Genomic DNA, 23,755 nt, shown 5'->3' on the forward strand with positions numbered 1-23,755 from the left:
CCGCAAACTCATGCGCGGGGTCGGGTTGGTGGCGCCGGGTCCCAGCGTGGCCTCATCTCCTGCAGACGGATGAGCACAGGCTGTGCCACGTGCGCATCGCTTCGCGGAGACGCCGCTTTGAGCTGCGCGGGCGCCGGCCGGCTGGTGTCGCCGCGGGGCGAGGGGTCCCTGTGCCTCTGAGACGGCGCGGGGCTGCCTGGCGCCTCCTGAGCCTGGGTGCGCGTGAGGCTCTCCCACCCGCGAGCTGCAGTCCCGGGAGAACCTGCCCCCCACGGGGACTGCGCGGGAAGGGCGCGCCCCGGGCTCCCGCCGGCGACCCGAGGGGCTGGGGAGACGCGTGCGGGCCTCCGGGCAGCACGTGCGCGAGGACCGTCAGCCTCCTGCTTCCCCGCAGCAGGGAAGGAGGCGTCCTCGCGTGGCGGGAACTCTCAGCGGCCGGCTGAGCGCACCCCGTCGCCGCCTCCCGAGCCCTGTGCCCCGCGAGCCCGGCGTGGACTCAGGCCGCGTGGACGCAGCCTCCGGCCGGGATCACCGCCAGAGCCGCGCGCAGCCTGGGGACTCCGGCTGCGGGGCGGGGCCTCTCTGAGGGCGGGGCGAGGTTCCCCGAGGCGGGCCGGGGGCGGGGCCTCTCGTGAGGGCGGGGCAAAGCATCGTGAGGCGGGGCCGGGGCCTCCACTGAAGGCGGGGCGAGGTCTCGCGAGGCGGGCCCGGGGCGGGGCCTCCACGAAAAGGCGGGGCGAGATCTCGCGAGGAGGGCCTGGGGACAGGGCCTCGGCATCCCGGGAAGGGCGGGCCGGGTCTCGCGAGGAGGGCCGTGGGGGCGGGGCCTCGGGAGGGGCGGGGCGCCGGCGCCCGAGCTGCTGAGGAGAAGGGCGGGGAGCGGCGGCCGCGCAGGGAGGCGGCGCGTCACCTGACCGCTGCCCGCTCGCTCGCTGCCGTCAGTCGGCCCGCTCCGCGCCTCGGCTCCGGTGAGTGGCCCTGCCCGGGGTCCGGCGGTGGCGGCTGCGGGCCTGGGCGGGGGCGCGGGGCCGGCCGCGGGGTGGCGGCGGCCCCGGTTCCTGGAAGTGGCCGCGTCCGCCGGAAGGGGGACCCGCCGGCCCTCCGCTGACCGGCCGCGCCGTCCTTCTCCCCGGGCGCCGCCCCCGGCCCGCCCGGCTCCGCGCGGTCCTGCCGCCCCCCGCCGCCCGGTGTGCGGCGCGGGCGACACGTCGGAGCCGCGCGGGCCGGGCTCGCGAGGGTGGGCGGGGCGGGGCGGGGGGACGCGGACAAAGGCGGCGGGGCCGCGGTCCTGCGGGGCCGGTTCCGCGCTGGCAGCCCCGGGACCTGCCGCCGGCCCGTGCGCCCCGAGGGCTGGCGCGCGTGGGGGCGCCGGAGCCTTCGGGGCCGCGGGGAGCCCAGGCCGGCGACTCCTCCGGGCCGGGCCGGGCGGACCGGGGCCCCGGCCGCGGCAGGTAGGGTGGCTCCTTGGACCGGTTGGGCCGCTGAGTCATGGACCAGCCCGGGAGGGGACGCGAGCGCGGCCGTGGGTGCCGGCGTCACGTGCCCGCCCGGGGGGCGCCTCCGGCCGGGGGCCGCGGGGCCGGGCTCCTCCGCGTCGGGGCCGGGGCCCCTCGGGAGGCCCAGCGGCGCCCAGGCGGCCCGGACGGCCGCCGACACCCCGTCTGCTGCGGGGCCGGCCCGGGACGGGGGCGCCGGGTTGTCCCCCGAGGCGCTCGTCTTTGTTTCCCTGCCGCGGGGCGGCCGCCGGCCGGAGAGTGAGCGGAACTTGTTCGGGGGCTGTTGACGGGCGCGGGGCACGTCCTCCCGGCCGCGGGCTGGGGCCACGCTCCGCTGCAGGGGCGCGGGTCTCGGGGCGGCCTCGGCCGGGTCAGGGCGGGGTCTGCGCGGACCGTCTCCTGCTGCTTGGCGGGGGCCCAGCCCCCCGAACCCCGAGCCCCCCAGCCCCCGAGCCCCGTCGCTAACGGGGTTCAGGAACGGAAGTGTGCAGGGGTCCGGCCCTTACCTGTGGTCAGAGTGACTCATTTTTTGGTGGTGGTTTATTTAAAACATTTTTTATAAAAGTTAATTTTGTTCTAAATTTGGGACTAGAGATTAGAAATCGTGATGTTTTTCTTTTTTTTTGCATTAGGGTTTCTAAGGAGAGGTGCAAAATTATTCATTTGGAAGAAAATATGAAAACTTTGACTTTAAAAGTTTTACTTTTTTGTAAAATAAGAAAGACATCAACTTAAAGACACAGATGAGCAGAAGTACAAGCATATAATGTGGGTGCATGGCCCACTTTTTCTTTTGGGGTACATGAATTTGTTAGCCACTGCGAATAACATTCAACAACTGGAGTACTTAAAAAAACACCCTGATTTCCTGATTCTTTCAAAATGTTTTAAATATTAATTTAATTTTTATTGTATATCTAGGTCCATTCTTTTTATATTTTAAAGATTAGAAGCTTGAGTGTACATTTTTTATTACATTGTTGATGTCTGGGAAGGGAAATTTAAAAAGATTTGCCTATTATATTTGACGCCACGTATTTTGAATTTAGAGACAAGCTACGTGGTTGATTTGTTTAATGTATGTGATCTGAGGTGTATAATATGTGAAAGGATCCAGTGGGAACATCTGAAGATAGTCTATACATTCGAGTGCAATTTAGATATAAAATTTAAAAACAATTACTCTGTACCTGTTTCTTCTTGTAAGTCTGCATTTTTTTGGGGTCACGTGCACACCCCCTTTAACAGTGATTACTAAGACTATGTATTTAGCAGGTCACTTGGCAAGTGGCATTTCCCTCTTTAGGAGAAGGAACTTACTCAGAAAATCAACCTAGGTCTTCTGGGGGATGATCAGCATTTACCATCTGACAAGTGGGAGAATCACTTTAACCCTAAAACTTGCGTTTCCTGAGGGTTCTTTCTATTAAATGGAGGGTGCATTTCATGTGGTGGAATCGATGATTTATGAAATTATTTTGATTTTAAAAATATGCCAAATAAGATAATCTTCTGGAGCCCAAGATACAGTCATTTGAATACTATTTGCCATATCCAAGACCTTTGGAAAGAGTAAATATTTCAGGACTGCAGATAAAATGTAGACTTTCACCACTGTGTTGGTGAGCAACAGGTCCTGCTGCTGGAGAAAAAGCTCATATGAACATTTTAGTGAGTGAAACCCCCAACTTCTCGGGGCCAAGAAGAGTCTAACAGCCTCAGCAAAATGCTCCGGGGGTCAGTCATTGCCAGTTAATTGGAATTGGCTTTTGAAGAAATAAAGACACTTGGCATTTGCATCTGGTCTCTTCCTCACATTCTGGTTGAGGACATTGTGGTTTGGCAGGTTCAGTAAGCTGTCTGCTCCCTCCCTGCTTATCCGCATCAGGACAGAACTCATTTCTTGATTCTCATTCCTGGGCAGTTTGTTGGAAACATTTGGAATGTAAATTCACCTGCCAGTTACTTCTAAGTATTGTGCTTTCTTTCAGTGACATGCCTATGCTGATGCAGAAACTTCATCTGTGATGAACAGTGCAGTTTTATCATATGGCTTCCTGCGCAATTGAGAAAGGTGGTTATCGACTATCTTGACCATCCTTTCTACTAGAGTGCTAGTTCATTGGTCATGAAGATGTCTTCTGTTTTATCTTCCATGGAACATTCAGTGTGCCTTGACTGTGTTTGTTCAGTAAATTATTGGTTGCTGCTCTGGTTGTGCAGTGTGGATTCATTTTAGTTTTGTGGTCTTGAAACTTGGGAATTTTTAAAACTGAAGGAGAGGACATTATGTGTCTGAGATTAAGCTGTATTAGATGTGTACCGAGTTGATACCCTTGATCATTCAGAATTTTTCTTTTTGTTTTCATCACTGGTGTAAATATTGAGGGAGCAGCTGGATTAAAATCATTCTTTTAGTTCATCTCCTGAGAGAGAAAGAAAATTTGTCTTGTGACCTTTTTTTTATATCTGTAATTGACTTAAGATTGAATTGAACAAAATATAATTCGGAATGCCTAGGTGTTAAAGTTTTTATGTATTAAAACTTCCCTTTAATATCATCACTTCTCTAGAACAGACAAGTCCTTTGTTTTGTATAGGATCAGGGACAGCTTAGAGAACATTAATAGGATAATAAAAATGGCCCCTAAGCAAACACAGGATCAAGGAGATAGTGGTTGCCAGCATCTTGGTTGTCACTGGCTCTGCAGGTTCACCGTGGACATGCAGCCAAGCTGGTGGGCTGCTGGGTCCCTCGGCGCTGGCACAGTTCACAGTGTCACCTCAGTGCTGCTGAAGCTATGCAGCTCGTGTTCTGTGAAAAGTAAATCTAAATCGTGTTCTTAATTGCGTTACAAAACTCATTATTTAAAAGGGTATTTTTGTAATAAAATAGTTATCCCCAACTTCTGTCTGGTAAAGTTGTTTTCACGTTTTTGCTTGTCCTTCCTCAGGTCGGATCAGTTACAGTGGGACAGTTTCGCTCCACTTTCCATCCCTTGTTAACGTGGAGTCACACTGAAAAGTGTTTTGTATACGGTCATTTTTGGCAGCATCCTACTCCCAGGTCACAGACTGAAGAGTATAGTGAGGGGATTATCTTGCCCCCATTTCCTTCCCTTTTCTCACTGATTTCTTCTTTTTACTGACTTGCCTTCATTTCGGATTCCCAATATAGATGATTTTGGCTTAAGGAGGTGAACTCTTATGAAATGGGGAGACCCATCCACTCAAGTCTAGTTATTGTATCTTCATATCCTGATAGCTCACTCCTCCTGTAATGTGCGCCAGCTTCCCCTGGGAGTCAGAAAATCAGTGAAGAGGTTCCTCATCCATCAGAGATTGCTGTAAATATGTAGCTATTAGGTTGTAATTTTTGGTTGTCATTTTGTAGTACGTGTGTTTTTTTTTGTTGTTGTAAAATCAGTAATTTCATTAGTGTGTAATTTGTACTTCAATATTATTTTTAAAAGTGTAGAATGCTTATCATATCTTGACCCAGGACACTTTTCATTCTCAGGATACCCAACGTGTCCTTATTTACTCTGTTTTTTGGAGAAGTATTCCCAGAATGGCTCAGGGCTCTCCCCAAGACAGAATTTATCACTTAAATTAGAGAAGTAAGAAAAAAAGCCATTGGCCCTTTTAATCTCTTCTTCCAAATTAGTAAAAGACTTTTGAAGTAGAAAAGGATTTTGCCCAGATGGCTAGGGCTACAAACCTTCATTCCCATCCGTCACTCAGAGAATTCAAAGAAGATGCCAATTAGGGATGAGTCTATAGTTACTACCGTTTTGCCTACTTAATTGGCTCTTTGCGGTAAAAAGGACTGTTACAAATACTATTACAACTCTAGATACCTTTTTTTTTTTTTTTTAAAATGTGTTTGCCTCTGAAGGCACGCCTGTTGTCAATGGCCTGATTTGTGGTGTTTCTCACCTCAGTGGGGCTGGGACACCTTTTCCTCTGTGGACAGGTTGGGAGGCATGCTCAGCAGGGCAGAGGGGCTCAGGCACTGGCACCGCCCTGCTGTTGCTCCCCAGACAGCAGTGTGGAAATGTCCTCCTCTCTTCTGCTGAGTGGACTTGGAGCAGCTCTCCAGTCTCTGGGAAGTGAGGAATCACTGTTTTTAAGTTTAAGGCACTTCCGTTTCTTCTCTTCCTGTGCCTGCTGCCCGTCTTGAAGTTACACACAAGCATGAAGTCTGCTTTTGGTGTGTGTAGTGGGGTTGCTTACTTTGTTTCAGCATTTGTGGTATGATTACATGTCTGCTATTTGGTTTTCATTTGATTTATGAAACAAATATTGATCCCTTTATATACCAGGAACTTTTATAGATACTGGCAATACTGAACTTTTCACAAGTTAGAGTCTGATAGACAAACCAATCCTATGGCCTGTGTTAACTGCTGTGATGGCAACATGTAAAGTGTGCCTTGGGACCACTGAAGGTTTTGTGAAACCTGGAACATGTTAGGAATGTCAGTGATCAACGAATAGTTTAGTGGAGGAAACAGCTTGTTTTGACAACTCTTGAGAAGCTTAGCGACAAAGAGTAGAGAAGAGATATTTTTTTTTTATCCTCACCCGAGGACGTTTTTCCATTTTTTGTTCAGGTAGAGTGGGAGGGAGAGAGAGGAACAGAGAGAGAGAGAGAGAGAGAGAGAGAGAGAGAGAGAGACATCGACGTGAAAGGGACACATCGAGTGGCTGCCACCCGCACGACCGACCAGGGCCGGGGACAAACTGCAACCGAGGTACATGCCCTTAGCGGGAACCGAACCCGGATCTCTCTGGACCGCAGGCCGATATTCTAACCGCTGAGCCAAACCGGCCAAGGCTGAGAAGAGAGATTTTAATAGAGGAAGATTGGGTCACAAAGGTTGTATATGTATGTATTTAAAGTTAAGCTCAGTGGGAGAGGTTGAAGATGCAAGATGTGTCTTTATTTTGTCTTATGGTTGGAGGATGGCTGCCACAATTTCAAGTGTCATCAGTAAATATGACTAAGTTTCTTGGTAGAAGACTATTTTTTTCCTGGGATGTCTTTTTGCCAGTGAGAAAACTTTTTCCCAAAGCCTCGTAGTAGTAGATGCCATCCTGACTCATTCCTCGTCAGGGTTCATGGGCCAGCATTGCACAGAAACTCGTGCCTGATCAGCCAGTGTCAAGGGAAACAACCGCTGGGCCGGCCTGAAATGGATCAAGTTCATCTTGAGTCGGGACTGGAGACTGCTTCCTGGAAACATGGCCTGAGGTGGGGAGGAGCTTTGTGAGCACAGTCAGGGATTGGTTAGAGCTGAGGGTGAGCACTGCTGGGTCCCTAGTGTCTTCCTGCTGCTGCTAATGCCAGCACGCACACAGACACACGCCAATGGTAGACACACACGGCACACAGACACACGCCAATGGTAGACGCACATGGCACACAGACACACAAGGCACAGACACAACACACAGACACCGTGTGCAGACGACACAACACAGACACACCAATCGTAGACGCACACGGCACACAGACACACACCAGTCGTAGACGCACACGGCACACAGACACACACCAATCGTAGACGTACATGGCACACAGACACACCGCGTGCAGACACACGCTGTGGAGCACAGAGAGAAAATATACTTGAATTTGTATTTGGAACTTTGGGTGATATTTCCCTATTCTGTCTCGTTACATTTTCACAGGTACCAAGTATTACTTTTACAATCAGATTATTCAAATAAATGTTTTGTTTAAAGATGATTTAAAAATTGAATATGCCCTTTCTATCCAAGAAATGATATACAGAAGGAATATGTTTTGCTCAATATTCTAAACAGTTCTAAAGTTCTTTGCCATTCTTTTAATACTTTTAGAGTAAGGAGAATAGATGGTATCTCGCCGCTTCTGATTGTGAATGTACCAGGAGAACTCTGCTCTCTCAGTCTTCAGGGCATCCCACCTGCAGTGTCTGTGGCTCGCACTGGGTGACGAAGCTAGCCTGGCTTGAATACCGTGGTCAGTCCATGGATTGCAAGGGGAGGATTCTCTGGAACCCAAACTCTTACATCAGGGGTACAGATAGGAACATCGCTCTCTCTCTACCCACATTCTCTTTTTAGGAGGGAAAGCCGACCTGTGGTTAGCTTATTGCCATTCTCTTCAGACTTCCAAAATAACGCCACTTTTAAGTACGTACAGCGTTCTTGTAGGGCTCCTGACCACTCACAGGACCCGCACCTGCTGTTCCTGCTTTTTCGTCTCAACCCAGACTTTGTGCTTTGTGTGGTGTATGAAAGGCAAACAGAGAATGTTAATATGTAAACACTTAGTGTTCTACATTTACAAGATAGAAATTAATTGCTCATAGTTTTTTTTTTTTTTTCTAATGTGATAATAACTGTAAAGGCTGTGACAAATGGTTAGCGTGGACTTCAGGAATGGTATTACTTTTTTGGATAGAATTTAGAAAAAAGACTTGTAATATGCCCAAAATAATTTTTGTCTCATAAAAACAATAGTATTTACCTACTCAGTTGTTCCGAAAATAATATCTGAACTGAGAACTATGTCACCTTTTTCTTTTAACAGGCCTCAGATTATTTTTTGACTAAATCTTGTGATTATTGTCTTTTGTAAGGTAGCTGTTGAGGACTTTGGTGGAAAGTGTACAGCTTGGAAACCCCCATTTCAGAAGTTACCATTAATAACAAGAACTGGGCCCTGGCCGGTTTAGCTCAGTGATTAGAGCGTCGGCTTGTAGACCAGAGTCCCTGGTTCAGTTCCTGCCGCAGTGGTTCTCAACCTTCTGATGCCGCGGCCCTTTAATACAGTTCCTCATATTGTGGTGACCCCTAACCATAAAATTATTTTTGTTGTTACTCCATAACTGTAATTTTGCTACTGTTATGAAACACCATTGGTAATATTTGTTTTCCGATGGTCTTAGGTGACCCCTGCGAAAGGGTCGTTCAATTCCCAAAGGGGATGCAACCCACAGGTTGAGAACAGCTGTGTTAAATGCATGTACCTTGGTTGCAGTTTGTCCCTGGCCCTGGTTGGGGTTGTATGGGTGGCAACCAGTCAATGTGTCTCTCTCACATTGATGTTTCTCTCTCTTCCTCCCTTTCTCCCTCCCGCTATATCTGAAGATAAATGCAAAATAAAAAATGTCCTCAGGTGAGGATTATGAAAAACAAACAAAAATAACAAGAACTGGACTTTAGCATTTTAGTTTCAATTGTGTATGTTGGGATACTATAACATATGGTGGCTCTAAGGGATTGGTTGGTTAGGTTTTTTAAAATAAATCATTTTAATACTCTACTTAAATTAAAAAGTTACAATTCTATGATTCATACTCTAATATTCTAATTGCTCCTGTAACTGCTGCTTTGTTTAATTAAAATAGCTACTCTTTTTTTCTCTTAATTTTTTGTGACTCAAGTTTATTATGGGTCAGAGTGAGATGTTGCTTAAGGAATGATTGGAAATTTGACAGGCACTTTTTGAGATTTTTTTTTTGTCTTGCTTTTTTCAGTTACTTTTCATACTACATGTGTCACTCTGAGGTCCACAGAGGCTCATTCTGACTTTGATCTTGTTATAGGGCTTTTGCTTCCTCTGGGTGATCAGGAGTAAGTAATTTGGATTATGGTCATAATTTTTACAGTTTGAAAACAAAATGATATTTGAAGACTCTTTATAGGGTATCCCAAAAAACGTACGCACACTTTAACAACTGATACTGCACTTAATTCTCACTCCTTTTCAGGTTTAACTGATGTGAAATAATGTGTGAAGCCAGACTAAGCTTTGCACACAGAAAATGTATCACCCAGACTTTTTTATGGGGACACATAAAAGATCAAGTTTACATTATAAAACCGACAGCAGTGGAGGAAGTGAGGGCAGCTGTTGTGAAGAATGATCCTGATGTGTGTGATCTATTGCTTCGCCTTACCAGCAGTACCTGGGCCAGGACAGTCCTCAATTTGAAAACAGGCATTGAAAAAAATTAGTCATTTCTGTAGATTCTTTTAAAATTTGAAAGTGAACTGTATGTTAATAAGCACTGACTTTATAATCATTCAAATTGGGTATACATATTTCTGGGATGCCCTGTATTTTAATTGGAATGTAGGGCGTGGACACTAATGCTCTGTGCTGAAAGTGACTTTTGTTTTAATCCTCACTCTGCTATTTGTCCTTTTTTTTTTTTTCTAGATAGAGTGGGAGGGAGGGAGGTGAGAGACAGAGACAGAGACAGAGACAGAGACATCGCTGTGTCACATCAATTGGTTGCCTCCCGCATGACCCCAACCTGGGCCAGGGATTGAACCTGTGACTCTTTGGTCCGAGGGTCTATACTCTAACCGTTGAGCCAAACCGACCAGGGCTGAAAGTAACTTTTAGTGAAAAGTCTCCTACCATTCTGTCCTCGAATTTTCCATATGTAGTTGAGTATAACTATAGAATTTGATATAAGTTCATAGTTCATTGTCAGGCTCCTCTTAGTACTGTATGAGATTATGTAATCAAGGAAGTGTTAACAAGAAATTAATTAACAAAATATTGAATAGTAAAGGAAAATTTGCTACTTCTTAAATGCCCTTTTATAATCTACTTAACATTGTTTTTCTCCCAAACAGAGGACACTTGAGGCATTTCTCTCTATCCTTTGTTCTTCCATCTCTCTTTACTTTTATCCTCCCCACCCTCAACACACACACACACACACACACACACACACACACACACACGGGTCATGGAACATGAATTAAAATGTAATATTTAGACCTGGGGCAGAAGACCTTTTCAACCTTTAAGTTACTGACCCTTTGAGGGCTTCAGTTTCTTCATCTGTAACAGAAGTGGGGAAGTAGGTCATACTGGTTGAATGTGCTCTCTTAATTAGAAAATTTTCAGCCTTGTGAAATTAGCAATTATCTTGAGCAGACTTGTGCAGTTTTAATATTTTCTTTTTACCTTGGTGAGATCTTTATTAGGCTTACAGAATTTTTATTTTTAAAGGTTTAGGAATCTCTGTGTTTCGTAACTTAATTCTTGAGTTTGTGAAACCTTTAAAAATGCCGTTGTCTTTTGGTCACTTGCATAATAGTGGCAATAATAGTGATACAGTATTGATTGTATGCCGAACTTGGTGCCAAACCATCCAATCCTTAGAGTGATGGTGGTGCTTTCCTTAGGGGACTTGAGTGTGAAGTGTCTTACAGATGATCATGCAGTTGGAAATATCAGCAAAGCCTTAATTTTATCCCAGGACTCCTGCTAATTCCCATACTATCCTGTTGGCAGTGTTAAAATGACCTAAAATAGGTTTTCAGTTCATTTCATAATCTGTGTGTTTGTTAGCACTTTGTCCTTTCCAGAGGGTTTTGTGAGACAAGGCTGGGAGCCACCTGCTTGTTCATGGACACAACTTGCCATTGGTCATAGGACACCTGACTTCATAGGTCTTTCCTTTCTTTTCCTTCCACAGGGTTCTCTCTTTCCAAATCACAGCATCATTTTATTTTAGCCTGCTATACAATTTAAGCTTTCTTTTGTGATTACTGTGAAGATATCAGTGGAGGCTACTGTGTTTCAGAGTTGCCCAGGAATTTTCTACATAGCGACAAGCCAGTATTCACTGATAATGGGAGGAAACAGCGATGGACTTTTCTCGGGAGCCTTCAAGACAGTCGAAATAAATGAGAACTGTATTTTTAATTAAGGCACATTTTTACATTTTTTTTCTTTTATAGTTACTGCCTACATTTTTCTGATTATAAAGTAATAGGTGTTTATGATTAAGAATTTAAATACAGACATAAGCAAAAATTACCGAGGTGTAACCATTGTTAATGTTTTGATATGTCTCTAGAGGAACCAAGGTTTTTGTACATGCTCAGTGTGAGGTGCCTTCTGGGCACGCAAGCAGCAGTTGGACACGTCACGATGGTACAGGTGTGGGTGTGAGTGCACTGCCGTCAGGAGTGAGCATGTCCTTGCTGTGGGCCTGGGTGAGCTTGCCCAGGAAGTGTGCAAAGAGGAGAGCCCTGCCAGATGGCTCAGTCGGTTGGAATATTGTCCCATACACCCAAATGTTGTGGGTTCGATCCCTGGAAGGCAGCTGACTGAAGTTTCTCTCTCGTATTGCTCTTTCTCTGTGTCTCTCACTCCCTTTCTCTCCCTTCCTCTCTCTCTCAAATCAATAAACATATCCTCAGGTGAGGATAAAAAAAAAAAAAGTGAGATTTAAAGGTTAAGCCCTGGGTTCTCCAGCATTTAGAGGTTTGGAAGAGGAGGAGGATCCACCAATGAAAGTGACAGTGGAGCCAGCAGGATGGGAATCAGGACTGTGGTTTCCTGGAAGCCAAGTGAAGCAAGGGTTCCAGGGGGGTGGTCCCTGTTGACTGAGCTGGGAGGCTGTGTGCGAAGACGGCCAGTTCGCTCCCTGGCAGAGGGAGGCCACTGGTCCTCATGGGGTGGTTTTCACCGCACGGAGGGAAACGCCTGGTGGTGGTGGGCTCAGCTGACATTGGGAAGACAGAGTGGGGGTGCTGTGAATATAAATGGCTCTTTCTGGGAGTTCACCAAAGGGGAGCAGAGAATTTCACTGTAGATAGCAGGGTCTAGGAAGGGTCAAGACATTTTATTTTAAGAGAAGAGTCATTGCAGTATGCTTTGTACTCATTTTTTTTTCTCATTTTGTTTCAGTGAGACTTTGCAGAAGTTTGTCCATTTTATGGTCTCCAAGAGTCAGCTCGTGGTTTAGTGAACAGCTCTGACCAAAGTGAGAGCACAGTTCTCGAGGTGAGGGGCTTTCTGGGCAAGCCAGCAGGGTCCTCAGGCTCGGGAGGCGGGCACCGTGCTCTGTGGGTTGCAGCTCAGCAGCTCCTGCCGCACAGGACCCCGCAAGTGCTGTCAATATAAATATTAAAGAGTGTGTGTGACATTGTTCCCAAACAAGAAGAACTCTTGCCCTGGCCAGTTTGGCCTGCGGTCCGGAGAGACCCGGGTTCGGTTCCCGCTAAGGGCATGTACCTCAGTTGCAGTTTGTCCCCGGCCCTGGTTGTTCGTGTGGGTGGCAGCCACTCGATGTGTCCCTTTCACATCGATGTTTCCCTCTCTCTCTCTTCCTCTCTCTCCCTCCCACTCTGTCTGTACAAAAAATGGAAAAATGTCCTTGGATGAGGATTAAAAAAAAAAGAGAGAAAAAAGAAAGAAGAACTCTTAACTGTATTTTTTTCTACCTTCCCCATGTCCTAGTTTCTATTCAGTATCTAAGATTTCAGTTAAAGGTTGATTTTTTTTTCTTCTCTTTATCAAATTCCTTTTCTGTTTGTAGAGTCTTTAAAAGTTGCATTAAGACTCACAACCAAGTTATCAACAATTTAGACTTAACCGAGTTTTGCTTTTTGGTTTACTATCTATTTAAACATCTTTTTTATTTGTGTTTTTGTCGAAGTAATACATGTTGTTTTTAAAAAACACAGATTTATCATAGGGCAGCCTCATCTGTTGTACCCCATCCCACCTCTGATTCTGCTTCATGGATAATATTCACGTCATCCATTTTTACTGTTTAATTCTTACTTATCTCTGTGTCTCTGAGGTGTTTGTACCTCAGTTTACTTGTGAACCTAAGACATTTTCTGTTGGTTTCCTGTTACCCTGGATGTTGATTTTTGTTTGCTTCTACCTTCCTTCCTACCTGTATTTATAATTATTTTATTTCTGTTCTTGGTCACCTCTGCAACTTGAAATTATTCATTATTACTATTATTTTACTTTGGTCCCATTAATCTAAGGAAGTACTTTCTTGACTTAGAGATTGTAAGTTGCATAGACCTCCTTTCCTTTCCGTTCTCTCTGATTCATCTCCCAGTTATCTTTATTTTGTCAGGGTTAATAGTATTTACGTTTCGTGCTATAACTATACTTAAGTCTTACATTATGTGTCTGTTCTGAAAACAAGTGAGCCGTGTCTGCAGTCCTGGGCACGGCCGCTGAGCTCATGTTGTCCCCTTTCCCTGCAGGCTCCCTGTCTCCTGTGCCACCCAGAACAGCTCCACATCAGATTAAAATATTAGCTAATGCTTATTGAGCACTCATCACATGCCAGTGTTAAGAACACTGTATATATTACTTCATTTGATCCTTCCAACAAAAGTACTATCCTTGTCCTTTACAAAAGAAAAAGGAAAAAAGAAAGGAATTGTCAGGGGACGTGAAGTAACTTGCTCACCTGGCAGAGGAGTCATCAAGCTGTCCACGCAGTGACCCCTGAAGCAGCTGCCCTGTGTTTGCAGGTTGTGATGGAGTCGTTTGGTCCTTAGCCCAGCTCCCTGATAACTGCCATGTCCTCTTCTCTAGCCCCGACCGTGTGGGAACTTAAGGATGGCTGGGGTGAATGCTTAGAAAGTGGTGTAGGAATGAGGGGAGGAGGTTAATTTTGGGAAGTTTGCTCTTTTGGGAGAATTTTTTGGAATTTTTATTCTTTGTCGGCCCCTCATTTTTTTTCTAGAAGCCCTAAGTTAACCAGGATAGTAACTGCTGCACCTCCCTTTCTGCCCATCTTGCTCATCTTGAAACACTACAGTTAATATCATATTTAATTGCGAACTACTGAACACTTTCAAAATAAAAGGAATAAGGCCAGGCTGCCCTCTGTCACCACTCACTAGTCAGTCATTGTAATAGGGAAAAGGAACCAGTGCAAAGGTGAGAAAGACGCACCGTTGTCTTCTTTGCAGACGACATAGGAGCTCCTAAGGAGTCTACGCAGCAGCTATCTGAACTAATAAGTGATGTAAGTAAAGTTGCAAAATTCAAGGTTAACATTTAAAAAGCCAATTTTATGTTTACAGAGTAGCAGCAGAAAACCAGGAAGTGAAGTTAAACAAGTCTGTTTAGAGTAACTACAAAAACCAAAATACTTGGCAATAAATTTTAACAAAAAATATTTTTTATTAGAAATATTGGAATAATGCTGACAGAAATTAAAAGGAGACCTAAGTAAATCAGGAGATATGATATGTTTGTATGTCCGAAAACTCAATTTATTAAATATCTATTCTCCCCAAATGGGTATATAGATTCATTGCAATCCTGATCAAAAATTTTCTGGCTCTTACAACTCAGTGAAAAGAATAAAACAGCCCAATTAAAAGTACACAGAAGAATTGAACAGACATTGCACAAAAGAAGATGCACAAATGGTCATAAACACACATAAAGATGCTCAGCACTATAAGCCATCAGGAAACACAGATGAATACCACAGCGGGGTCTCATTGAGCACTTCCCAGGGTGGCTAAGATGGAAAAGACTGACAGCACCAGGGTGGTGGGGTGAGGGGCAGCTGAGATCTTCACCGCTGCTGGTAGCAGTGCCCTGGAAAACGGGTCAGCAACGTCTAAGAAATCACACGTACCCCACCACAGCACCCAGCTCTCCACTCCTAGGTGCTTGTTCACCCGAGAAAACGAAGTGTGTCCACGCAGGTGTTCACTGGAGTTTTGTTACAGTAACCCCGAACTGGATGCTGCAGTTGTCCATGTTTACTACAGTCGTCCACCAGTAGTTAGACGGATAAACGAATGGTGGAATACGTGTATAATGGAATATTATTTAGCAGTAAAAAGAAACAACTGATGTACACAATATGATTGTCATTAAACTGAGTGAAAGAAACCTGAAACCAGAGAACATAATGTATGGTTTCATTTATATAAAAATTACAGGAAATGCATAAAGCAAATCATTGGTTACCTGGAGCCAGGGGAACAGGGAAGGAGAGCCCTTAAGGGGCATGTAGAATTTGAGGAGTGATGGAAATGTCTGTGTCTTGATTGGGGTGGGAGTTTTGTGCACGTATGCAAGTGTCAAAACTCACTGAATTGTACACTTTAAATAGTGCAGTTTGGTCTATGTGATCATAACCTCAAAGTTGATAAATGAAATAGTGACTGACAAGTACATGATAAAAATATGTATGCGGTAACTTAGCTTTATTAGTATGGGCCAGTTGCACTTGCTAATTCATATATTCTTATCATAGTCATATTCCATTGAGACAGACAATCCTTTTAGGATCAAGTAGCTGCTAAATATGTTAAACAAATAAAATACTTCATTGTTTCTTAAGTCCTTTGTAGTAAGAAAGTATAACAGTGGAATCAGTTATCCCTGTTTTACTTCCAAAGCTTGGCTTTCCTGTGTTCCTTCTCTTCTCTCTTCCCTTCCAAGCTGTTTTAAACTTACTACCCAGAATTATCAAAGTAAACAAAAGGCATCAAAACAATTACATTTTGTTTCTGACCTCTTAGTAGGTGAATCTGAAAACAACTTTCTCAGACTCCTTGAACCATTCAGACTGCTCCCCTCTAAGTATAACTTCTTATGATTTTAGATGTGGAATTATACCAACTATATAATTTTTAATAAGAGGAAGAGTAAATGGGAAAAAAAATCTAACTTTCCCTGACTGGAACCTTACATGATGTAATAATCACGAACTGCAGAGATTGTAGTGATCTTACATGGTAACAGTTCTTCAAAACAAGGGCGTTTGGGTTTCCACTTTCATTCAGCCTTTTTTGATATAACCACCTTTGTGCCTACTCAGTCATGCTTTAGATTGTTTTCATGAGACTGAGAGAAGTTGATTTAGAAAATGTGATGATTAGATATGATGTTTAAGCCAGTGTGATATTTAAGATCTGCTAAAGGTTACAGAAAACAGCAAATCTTGGTCATTGAGTCATTCTTCCTGGCTCTCCTACAGGTCCATGAGACAGACATTGGGAAGAAGGCTGACTTAACCTGTCTCTGCTTTAAATTCCCACAAAGTTTTGATGTTAAGGTTCTTTCAGAATTGGGAATGGTAACCAGAAAAGCCACCTCTTTAAATAAATACTTTCCTGTGCACATTTCCACTTAAATGAAAAAAAAAATTTTTTTTTTTTATATAGTTCATTGATTTTTAGAGAGAGATGAATGAAGGGAGAGAGAGAAACATCGATGTGAAAGCAGAACATGGGGATCAAGCCCGCAGCCCGGGCACGTGCTCTGCCTGGGAATTGAACCGGAGACTTTGGTGCCCGGGACAATGCTCAACCACTGAGTCACACTGGTCAGGCCTACATTTCTATAAAGCCCCTGAAGGAAGGACAGAGCACTGAAGATGGACACACATGACACTGTTGGGTCTTTACTGTCCCTGTGGAAATACAAGACAGGGCCCCCTAATGTCCACAGAGCACTTGGACTCGGGGTGTCAGGTGTACTGTAGTCGGATCTGGCACAGGGGACTTGAAGTGTAGGAGGGAGCCAAGGAGGAGAGGTGGAGAGAGGAATGTGCCTCCTCTGAGCTCTGGAGACCTGCCCTGCAGCTGAGCCAGGCAGGGGGAAAGGGGCTGCCGGAGGTGGAGGCAGGCAGAGGCCTCGAGGAGGAAGAGGGGACGTTCTACTTGGCTCCTGGAAAGAAGGGCATCGGCCAGGCCGGCATCAGGCACTGCTTAGTGTGCAGGCCAAGGCGGCGACCTCTTGCACCGTTTCTGATATCCAGGGTCACTCACTGGTCACTTACGCACCATGCCCCCACCCCAACCCTTGACGAACAGGACTCTTCTGGAAATTCACTGTTCTCTTTAGTTGAATATTATGGTTAAATGAGAATTGACCTGAAAGTAGTTATTGTCTGAAGACTTACTGCAAATAAATATCTTTAGAAATGTTCACCTTCCTATATAGATGGATTATAGTGATCCTTGTCCCCAAGGCATCATTTTTAGTTTGAGCATCTCTAGGTTATGTTCTTCTTCTTTTCTTTTTAATCCTCACCCAAGGACATTTTTTTTGCATTTATCTTCAGATAGAGCAGGAGGGAGAGAGGGAGGAAGAGAGAGAAACATCGATGTGAGAGAGACACATCGAGTGGCTGCCACCCACACAGCCCCAACCGGGGCTGGGGACAAATTGCAACCGAGGTGCGTGCCCTTAGAGGAAACCCAACCTGTACTCTCTGGTCCGCATGCTGCCACTCTAACCACTGAGCCGAACCAGCCAGGCTGTTCTTGAATGTAGGGACTGTCTCGTGTTTCCGTGGCACCCACTCTGTTGTGCGGCACTTGTAGAAAACAGTTGTTGTTCAGGGAAGGTGAAGGGTGTTTGGATGACAGTCTTTCCTTCTAAAAGGGTCTTGGGTGTGGATGGTGTTCTGTGCCTTCCCGCGCCCAGAGCGTCAAGCACAGCGCAGGCCTGCGAGACGCGAGGTGAGTGGAGTGCAGCTCTCGGCACACGTGGCCGTGCCCCGCAGTTCTCTTACCGGGCTCCGTGGCCCTGCAGCTGCCTGACTTCTCTACAGGTTTAAGTAAGTTATCCTCAAAGTTGATTGTGTTGGTGTGTGATAAAGCCACAGCGTCATTTTTCATTTTCTTTGTGATTTTGAAAGAAAAACGTCAAGTTTTTCTGTATTAAAACTTAAATTGTATATATTGAGCAGAGATTATTTCCAAATTGAGGAAGCGTTGAAATGTCTGCTCATCCTTGCTCATCATCACTGAATGAGTCAGCACTTCGCCAAGGTCAGCAAGTGCTTATTTTGAACTTGAACGATAGTATATATAGAAAAAATCATGTGTAACATAGGAATCTAAATTTGGTGTTAATCAATTAACAGAATTTAGATCTGGAAGGTTCCTTGGAGGTGTTACATCTTTTTAGGTTTGAGAAGTGTTAGAAGGGGACTCTATGATGGAAGAATGTGTACTATTCTTACCTGATTTAGTCATTACTTTGTTACATTGCTGGGTAAAAGTGGACTCCTGACCCTTGGGTGGTTTTCAGAATGAAGAAAGTTGATTTACAGAAGAACATTCTATTGTGCTCCATGCCATCGAGGCCAAGGTTGAGGGGCCTCATTCATACAGTCAGTGTGGTGGCTGTGCTTGTAGGTGCCAAGCCTTGCTCTTGGTCATTTGTCTTGCAGGTGCATTTAGCTTCCAGAGGGGTGAGCTGGGCTCCCATTCACTCCTTGTGACTCTGGAAAAGCCGTCCAAGGAGATGTCTCTGTGCTTGTCTCAGGGCATACGTGGGCTGTGCTGTTTGGAAGAAGACGTAGATAACCCAGGTTTTGGATTTGTATTGAAAACACCAAGTCATTCATCCAGAAGGAAGTACCTGCATTGGACCAGGTACTCTCTTATATGCTTGAGGACAGAAAACAAGTCAGGCAAGGTGTTAGCATTTACGCTGAGACCTACAAGGTGAGGAGGTAGCCAGCTGAACCACAGAAGTCCAGGGAGTGGGCCTCGGTAAAGATCCTGAGGTCGGAAGGAGTTTGGTGCGTGTGGGGCAGGAGGAAGGGCAGTGAGGCTGGAGAAGAGCAAGAGGGGAGACAAGGCTTGAGAGGACCCTGGATCATAGGGAATCTGACCATGAGGCCCGGAGGACATGCTGAGGATTGACAGTTGATCGTAAGCAATTTGGAAGACATCATAGGATTTTCAGCAAGAGAGAATCACTTAGATGTGGGTGAGTAAATAGAAGGGACCAAGAGGGTCTGATGGGAATGAAGGTTCTGTTGCTGATGCCCTTCGTAGCAGCTTTGTTTATTATTTATTATCTGTCTGCCGTGGGCCCGACAGTGCACTGAGCCCTCGCCCTCCTTGTCTCAGGTGGACCTCATGATGGCCCGGTGAGTGCTGCTGCTGTCCCGGTTTTACATGTGAGAAACCAAACCCCGAGGATAAACAGCTTGTGCCAGGTCACAGTTAGTAAGTGGCAGAGCTGGGATTTGAGCCCAGACAGTTCTAGATTCCGTGCGGTCAGCCACTTGGCTTGTGATGGTCTATCAGTGGTTCTTGAAGTTGAGTGGACCACAACTGGAGCTCTTTTTATAGAACAGGAATTAGAGTACTTGGCACTCTAGTAAAGGTAAAATATTGGTATGTAAACCGTTTCCCTTTTTATTCTATAGAACTGCCTTTGTTGTGTGGAGCCCGTGAGGCTTGCAGAGGTGGGCATGTGTGTAGAGCCAGCAGTGCAGGAGCTGGGTGGTGGCAGTGCAGGTGCAGGGGGGTGGGTCTCCGTGTGGAGAGGTGTCAGGATGCGTCCCAGGTCTGTGGTGGGAGGGGTCCTGGTGTGTGCTCAGTGCACGTTCTGGTTCTGGTCCTCCCGCGCTGCTTCACCACTTGCTTCTCGAGCTTCTCTCAGCTGCTGCTGAGGGGACTTGGGGTTGGCATGTCACCCACATCTGCATTTTACAGCATATCTGTAAGCTGGCTCTGAACTGTGAGCTGAGCTGTCACCCCAAACTGCCTACTCAGGGGTTGAGCCAAGAATAAATTCTTCCTGGAGTTGAAGGCGAGTAGTGCGCCGCCTGGTGGCAGAGGGCCTTCCATAGCTCTGGGGTGCGGCTGTGGGTACAGTTTTGCTGCAGCCCCTTGGGATCCAGAGGACCTTGAGGTTCCAGTGTTGGAGGGTGCAGCACCCTCTTCCTGAAGTTCAGGTGCAGCTCCTTGTTCCTGTCTATTCTTAGGCATGACTGTTAGGGGTACCTGGCTCCCCCATTACTACTGTGAGTTTCCAAACTACCTTCAGCAAATGCTCCCTGGAGACAGAACATGGGGTAGATGAGGGCTTGGTACACATTCCCCTTCTTCATCTTATTGTTCTTTTGACCTTGGTCAAGGTGCTTCTCAGTGAGCCCGTTTCCTCTTGTAAAGTTGGGATGTTATTAGAGCGTCTGTGTCACCAGGTGGTTGTGAGAATAAATGAGATGTGCTCCCACGTCCAGTGTTCAGTTCAGGGCCTAGTGCAGAATTAGGGAATGCTGTTAGTTCTTGGTAGTTTTAGGACAGTTTCTGGAGAGACATAAACATATTTGTGAACAAAGCCTATGGCAAGGAGCCAGCAGAGAGGTTGGACTTGGGGAGAGAGGGTGTTAGGAAAAGGTATTAGACTCAGCAGGAGAAGGGAACCTGTGGAGGTGGTAGGAGGGCATACTTTCTGAGCAGATCCCAGTTAGGGTCCACAGGGAGAAACGCGCATTGAGGAGAAAGGTGATGACCGCAAGGCTGCTGTGGACAGAGACAGGGACAGGGACAGAGAATTGGTGAGAGCGGAGACCCTGAGGCTGCACACTGCTAACTTAGTGACAGCCGCTTTCACAGTTCGTCCTGGCTGTGCACATCATTGGTGTATAAGAATGCCATCGATTTCTTGACGTTCATTTTTTATTCTGTTGCTTTGCCAAATTCATTTATTAAATGTAGATTTTTGATGGAGTCTTTAGGGTTTTTTATGTATAATATGTCATCTGCGAATAATGACAGTTTCTAAAAGTAGACATTTTTGATAACTTGTTTTAACATTTTGAAAAAACCAGGAACTTCTGTGTGTGCACCCATATTCTCAGTGACGAAGGAGCTGTATTTGTCGCCTGTACTTTGCAGAGTGAGACTTGTTACAGAAGAAGTCATTTTCTACTTTGTGTTGGAGGAACTTTACCTTTTGTGGGACGGGTCCTTTGTTGTGAAGCACCACGTCCTCTGCCAGCTCTCAGAGGGTCGGGACGGGGCCTGCGTTCTGGTCAGTCCTATCCCAGCCATGCCCTCTGGGGACCACGCGCCCGTCACGTCTCACAGCGACGGGACTGGCTCACCTGCTTGCTCTTCGGGGCGTTTTCTCAGTGTGGGATGTCTCACTTCCAGAGAACACGTGATCCTTGGTTCAGAAAAGTCTTCCTTTCCCCACCCTGAGAACCTTTTCCTTAAATTAGCTAGAAAAAGGGCTCTCAAGACCCTATTGCAAATGAGGGAAATTGATTAAATGCTTCTGGGCTCACAGGAGGGTTTTGTTGTTTTTAGTTTTGTTTCAGTGATGAGTAGTTTATATTTGGCACTGTCACTTTAAACCACGGTGACAAGACCCTCTTTCAGTGAGCTCTCCCTGTGTCTGCAGGTTTGATGGCAGTGAGGAGAATGCGCACTGCCCTGCCCACACCCTTCGTGACGCAGGATGTCTCTGCAGGAGAGCGCGGCCTTTGCCTACGAGTCCTCTGTGCACAGCGCCAACGTCTTGCTCAGCCTCAACGACCAGCGGAGGAAGGACGAGCTGTGTGACATCACCGTCCTCGTGGAGGGACAGCCGTTCCGTGCCCACCGGGCTGTGCTGGCGGCTTGCAGCAGCTACTTCCACGCGAGAGTCGTGGGCCAGGCTGACACAGAGCTCAGCATCTCTCTACCAGAAGAGGTGAGAGGGCACCTTCAGGGAGTCACCTGATTCTAACTTAATATGACTTCATTCCCTCTCACTAAGTCAGAACTGAAAGCTCAGGAGCAGCCCTAGGTGCTCTGCAGCAATGCGTCTCTTTAACTTTTTAAATAGAATTATGACATTTCACATGTAAAATTAATTTTGTATGATAGTTAAACATATTTATTGAGCAGATGAGTAACTTACATTATTGTTGATAAAATGACCAAAGCTGGGCACAGCAGGTGGGTTGGAGACCTTCGGAGAGGTGGTGCTTGGAGCAGCCATGCTGTGCCCTGCTCTCCCTGTGGTGGGAGCTGGGCCTGGGTTAGGGTTCTGTGAATCGCTCATGTTGCTAAGATATGCCCTCATGGGCAGCCGGTGCTCCATAAGTGTGCTCTTTCTCTTTTCTTTCTTGTTTCTTGAGCTTGTGTCTGTGCATTGGTAGAAAAAAGAGTTTTTGCTTCATCTACATGGAGCCTCGTTTCGCACACCTGGTCTCCCAGCCTGGTATGGCGTTCTGAGCTTTCGGTCCTTGTGAACACCTTGCCCCAGAGACTTTGCTCTGGCCTGGGAGTGCTGATGCTCAGAACAGCGCTTTACGTCCTAGCTGCAGCTGGGGGCGCGGTGGGCCTAGGGCCTTGGGACACACGAGGATTTGTTAAGAGGAATTGAAGAAAGTATGTAGAACTTCTTTGTGTGCACCAGGCCTGTATGGCCACACATATGTCTGTGAAGTTGTGCCTGCCATTTGGGGGATCAACAGGTGGTCAGTTCTGTGTAGAGGTCTGAGCGAGGACGGCAATACCAACAAAGTGACAGGAAGGCCTGCTGTCGTGAGCCATCACTGTTGAGGGTAGCGCACATCTCATGCTGGAGGTACACTTTCCTATGTGGTCTGTGTTTTTAGTTCCTTCTGCTTTCCCAGTAGAGGAAAGTGTGATTCGGGGACACGAGAGGGAAGTTATCTGGGTGGGTGCATGTGTGTGTACATATGTATTCATTTATTCGCTCTAATTTGAGTGTGCATCCTCTACATTTTCAAATATTTGCAGTAGTGACAGACTGAAAATATGATATAAATCACTGTCTTAAAAGCCTTTTTTGGTTATTTTAATGTATTTTTAAAAATTGCTAATTGAAATTTACCCGTACCTGCAAATTCACAGAAGTGCAGAGATCTCTGGTGTCCTTTGCCCCGTTTCCTCCATGGTGACATTTTGCAAAATTGTAGTAATCACAGCCGGGATATTGACATGGAAACAGTCTGTCGTCTTACTCAGACTTTATGGTTTTCTTTGCACTCAGTGTGTGTGTGGAGTTTGGTACAGTTCCATCCCCTGTGGAGGTCTGTGTGTCCACCTCAGTTGGGGTACTGAATGATTCCAGCACCCAAGGATCCCTTGTGTTGCCCATTTATAATCACACCCTCCTTCCCTAACCCCTGACAACCACTCATCTGCCCCCCTCTTCTCAAGTTGTGTCATTTCAAAGGATTACATAATTGAATCAATGGATGTGACCTTTGGGATTGGCTTTTTTCCATTTAGTCCGCTGGGATTCATCTGGATTGCATGTATCAGTAGTCCTTTTTACTGCCGAGTAGTAATCCACAGTATGGATGTAGCCGTTTGTATTTAACTGTACACCTACCGAAGGAAATTCGCTAGTTCAGGCTCTGGCTATTACAGATGAAGTGGCTGTGGACATCTGTGCACAGTCATCCTCGGGGGTGGAGGGCAGGCGCACAGTTGCAGGGATAGAGGTGGCTGTGTGTTAGCTCACGAGAAGCCCTGGCCTGTTTGCTGAGTGGCTGTGCCACTCCCACTTCCCCGCCACGGGTGAGCGTGTCGCTCCTCTGCAGCCTCGCTGACACTGGGTTGTTGCTGCTTTTGGTTTTAGGCCATGTAAAAGCTAGTTCAGTACGCACAGCTTAGAATGTTTTAGGAAGATCATGCAAACAATATCCTGATCACTCTTACAGGAACTCAGTGGGGTA

At 46.4% G+C, this 23,755-nt stretch overlaps 1 protein-coding gene across 12 annotated transcripts in view; it reads left to right on the forward strand.

The window, feature by feature from the left end:
- Positions 1-2,675: 2,675 nt before the first annotated feature.
- BACH1 (BTB domain and CNC homolog 1) overlaps positions 2,676-23,755 on the forward strand; it is a 64,638-nt gene continuing 43,558 nt past the window's right edge. For 8 of the 12 annotated variants that reach the window (XM_036243963.1, XM_036243960.1, XM_036243961.1 and 5 more), the window contains exons 1-2: positions 12,211-12,306; positions 21,463-21,753. In XM_036243963.1, coding sequence (XP_036099856.1) covers positions 21,520-21,753 — 234 coding nt within the window. In that variant the 5' untranslated portion in view covers positions 12,211-12,306; positions 21,463-21,519. Of the gene's footprint in view, positions 3,571-12,210; positions 12,307-18,487; positions 18,693-21,462; positions 21,754-23,755 lie in introns of those variants that run through there. The other 4 variants (XM_036243966.1, XM_036243965.1, XM_036243958.1 and 1 more) reach the window with 4 other exon arrangements.

The sequence above is a fragment of the Molossus molossus genome, unplaced genomic scaffold (assembly GCF_014108415.1).
Source record: "Molossus molossus isolate mMolMol1 unplaced genomic scaffold, mMolMol1.p scaffold_m16_p_5, whole genome shotgun sequence".
NCBI lineage: Eukaryota > Metazoa > Chordata > Mammalia > Chiroptera > Molossidae > Molossus > Molossus molossus.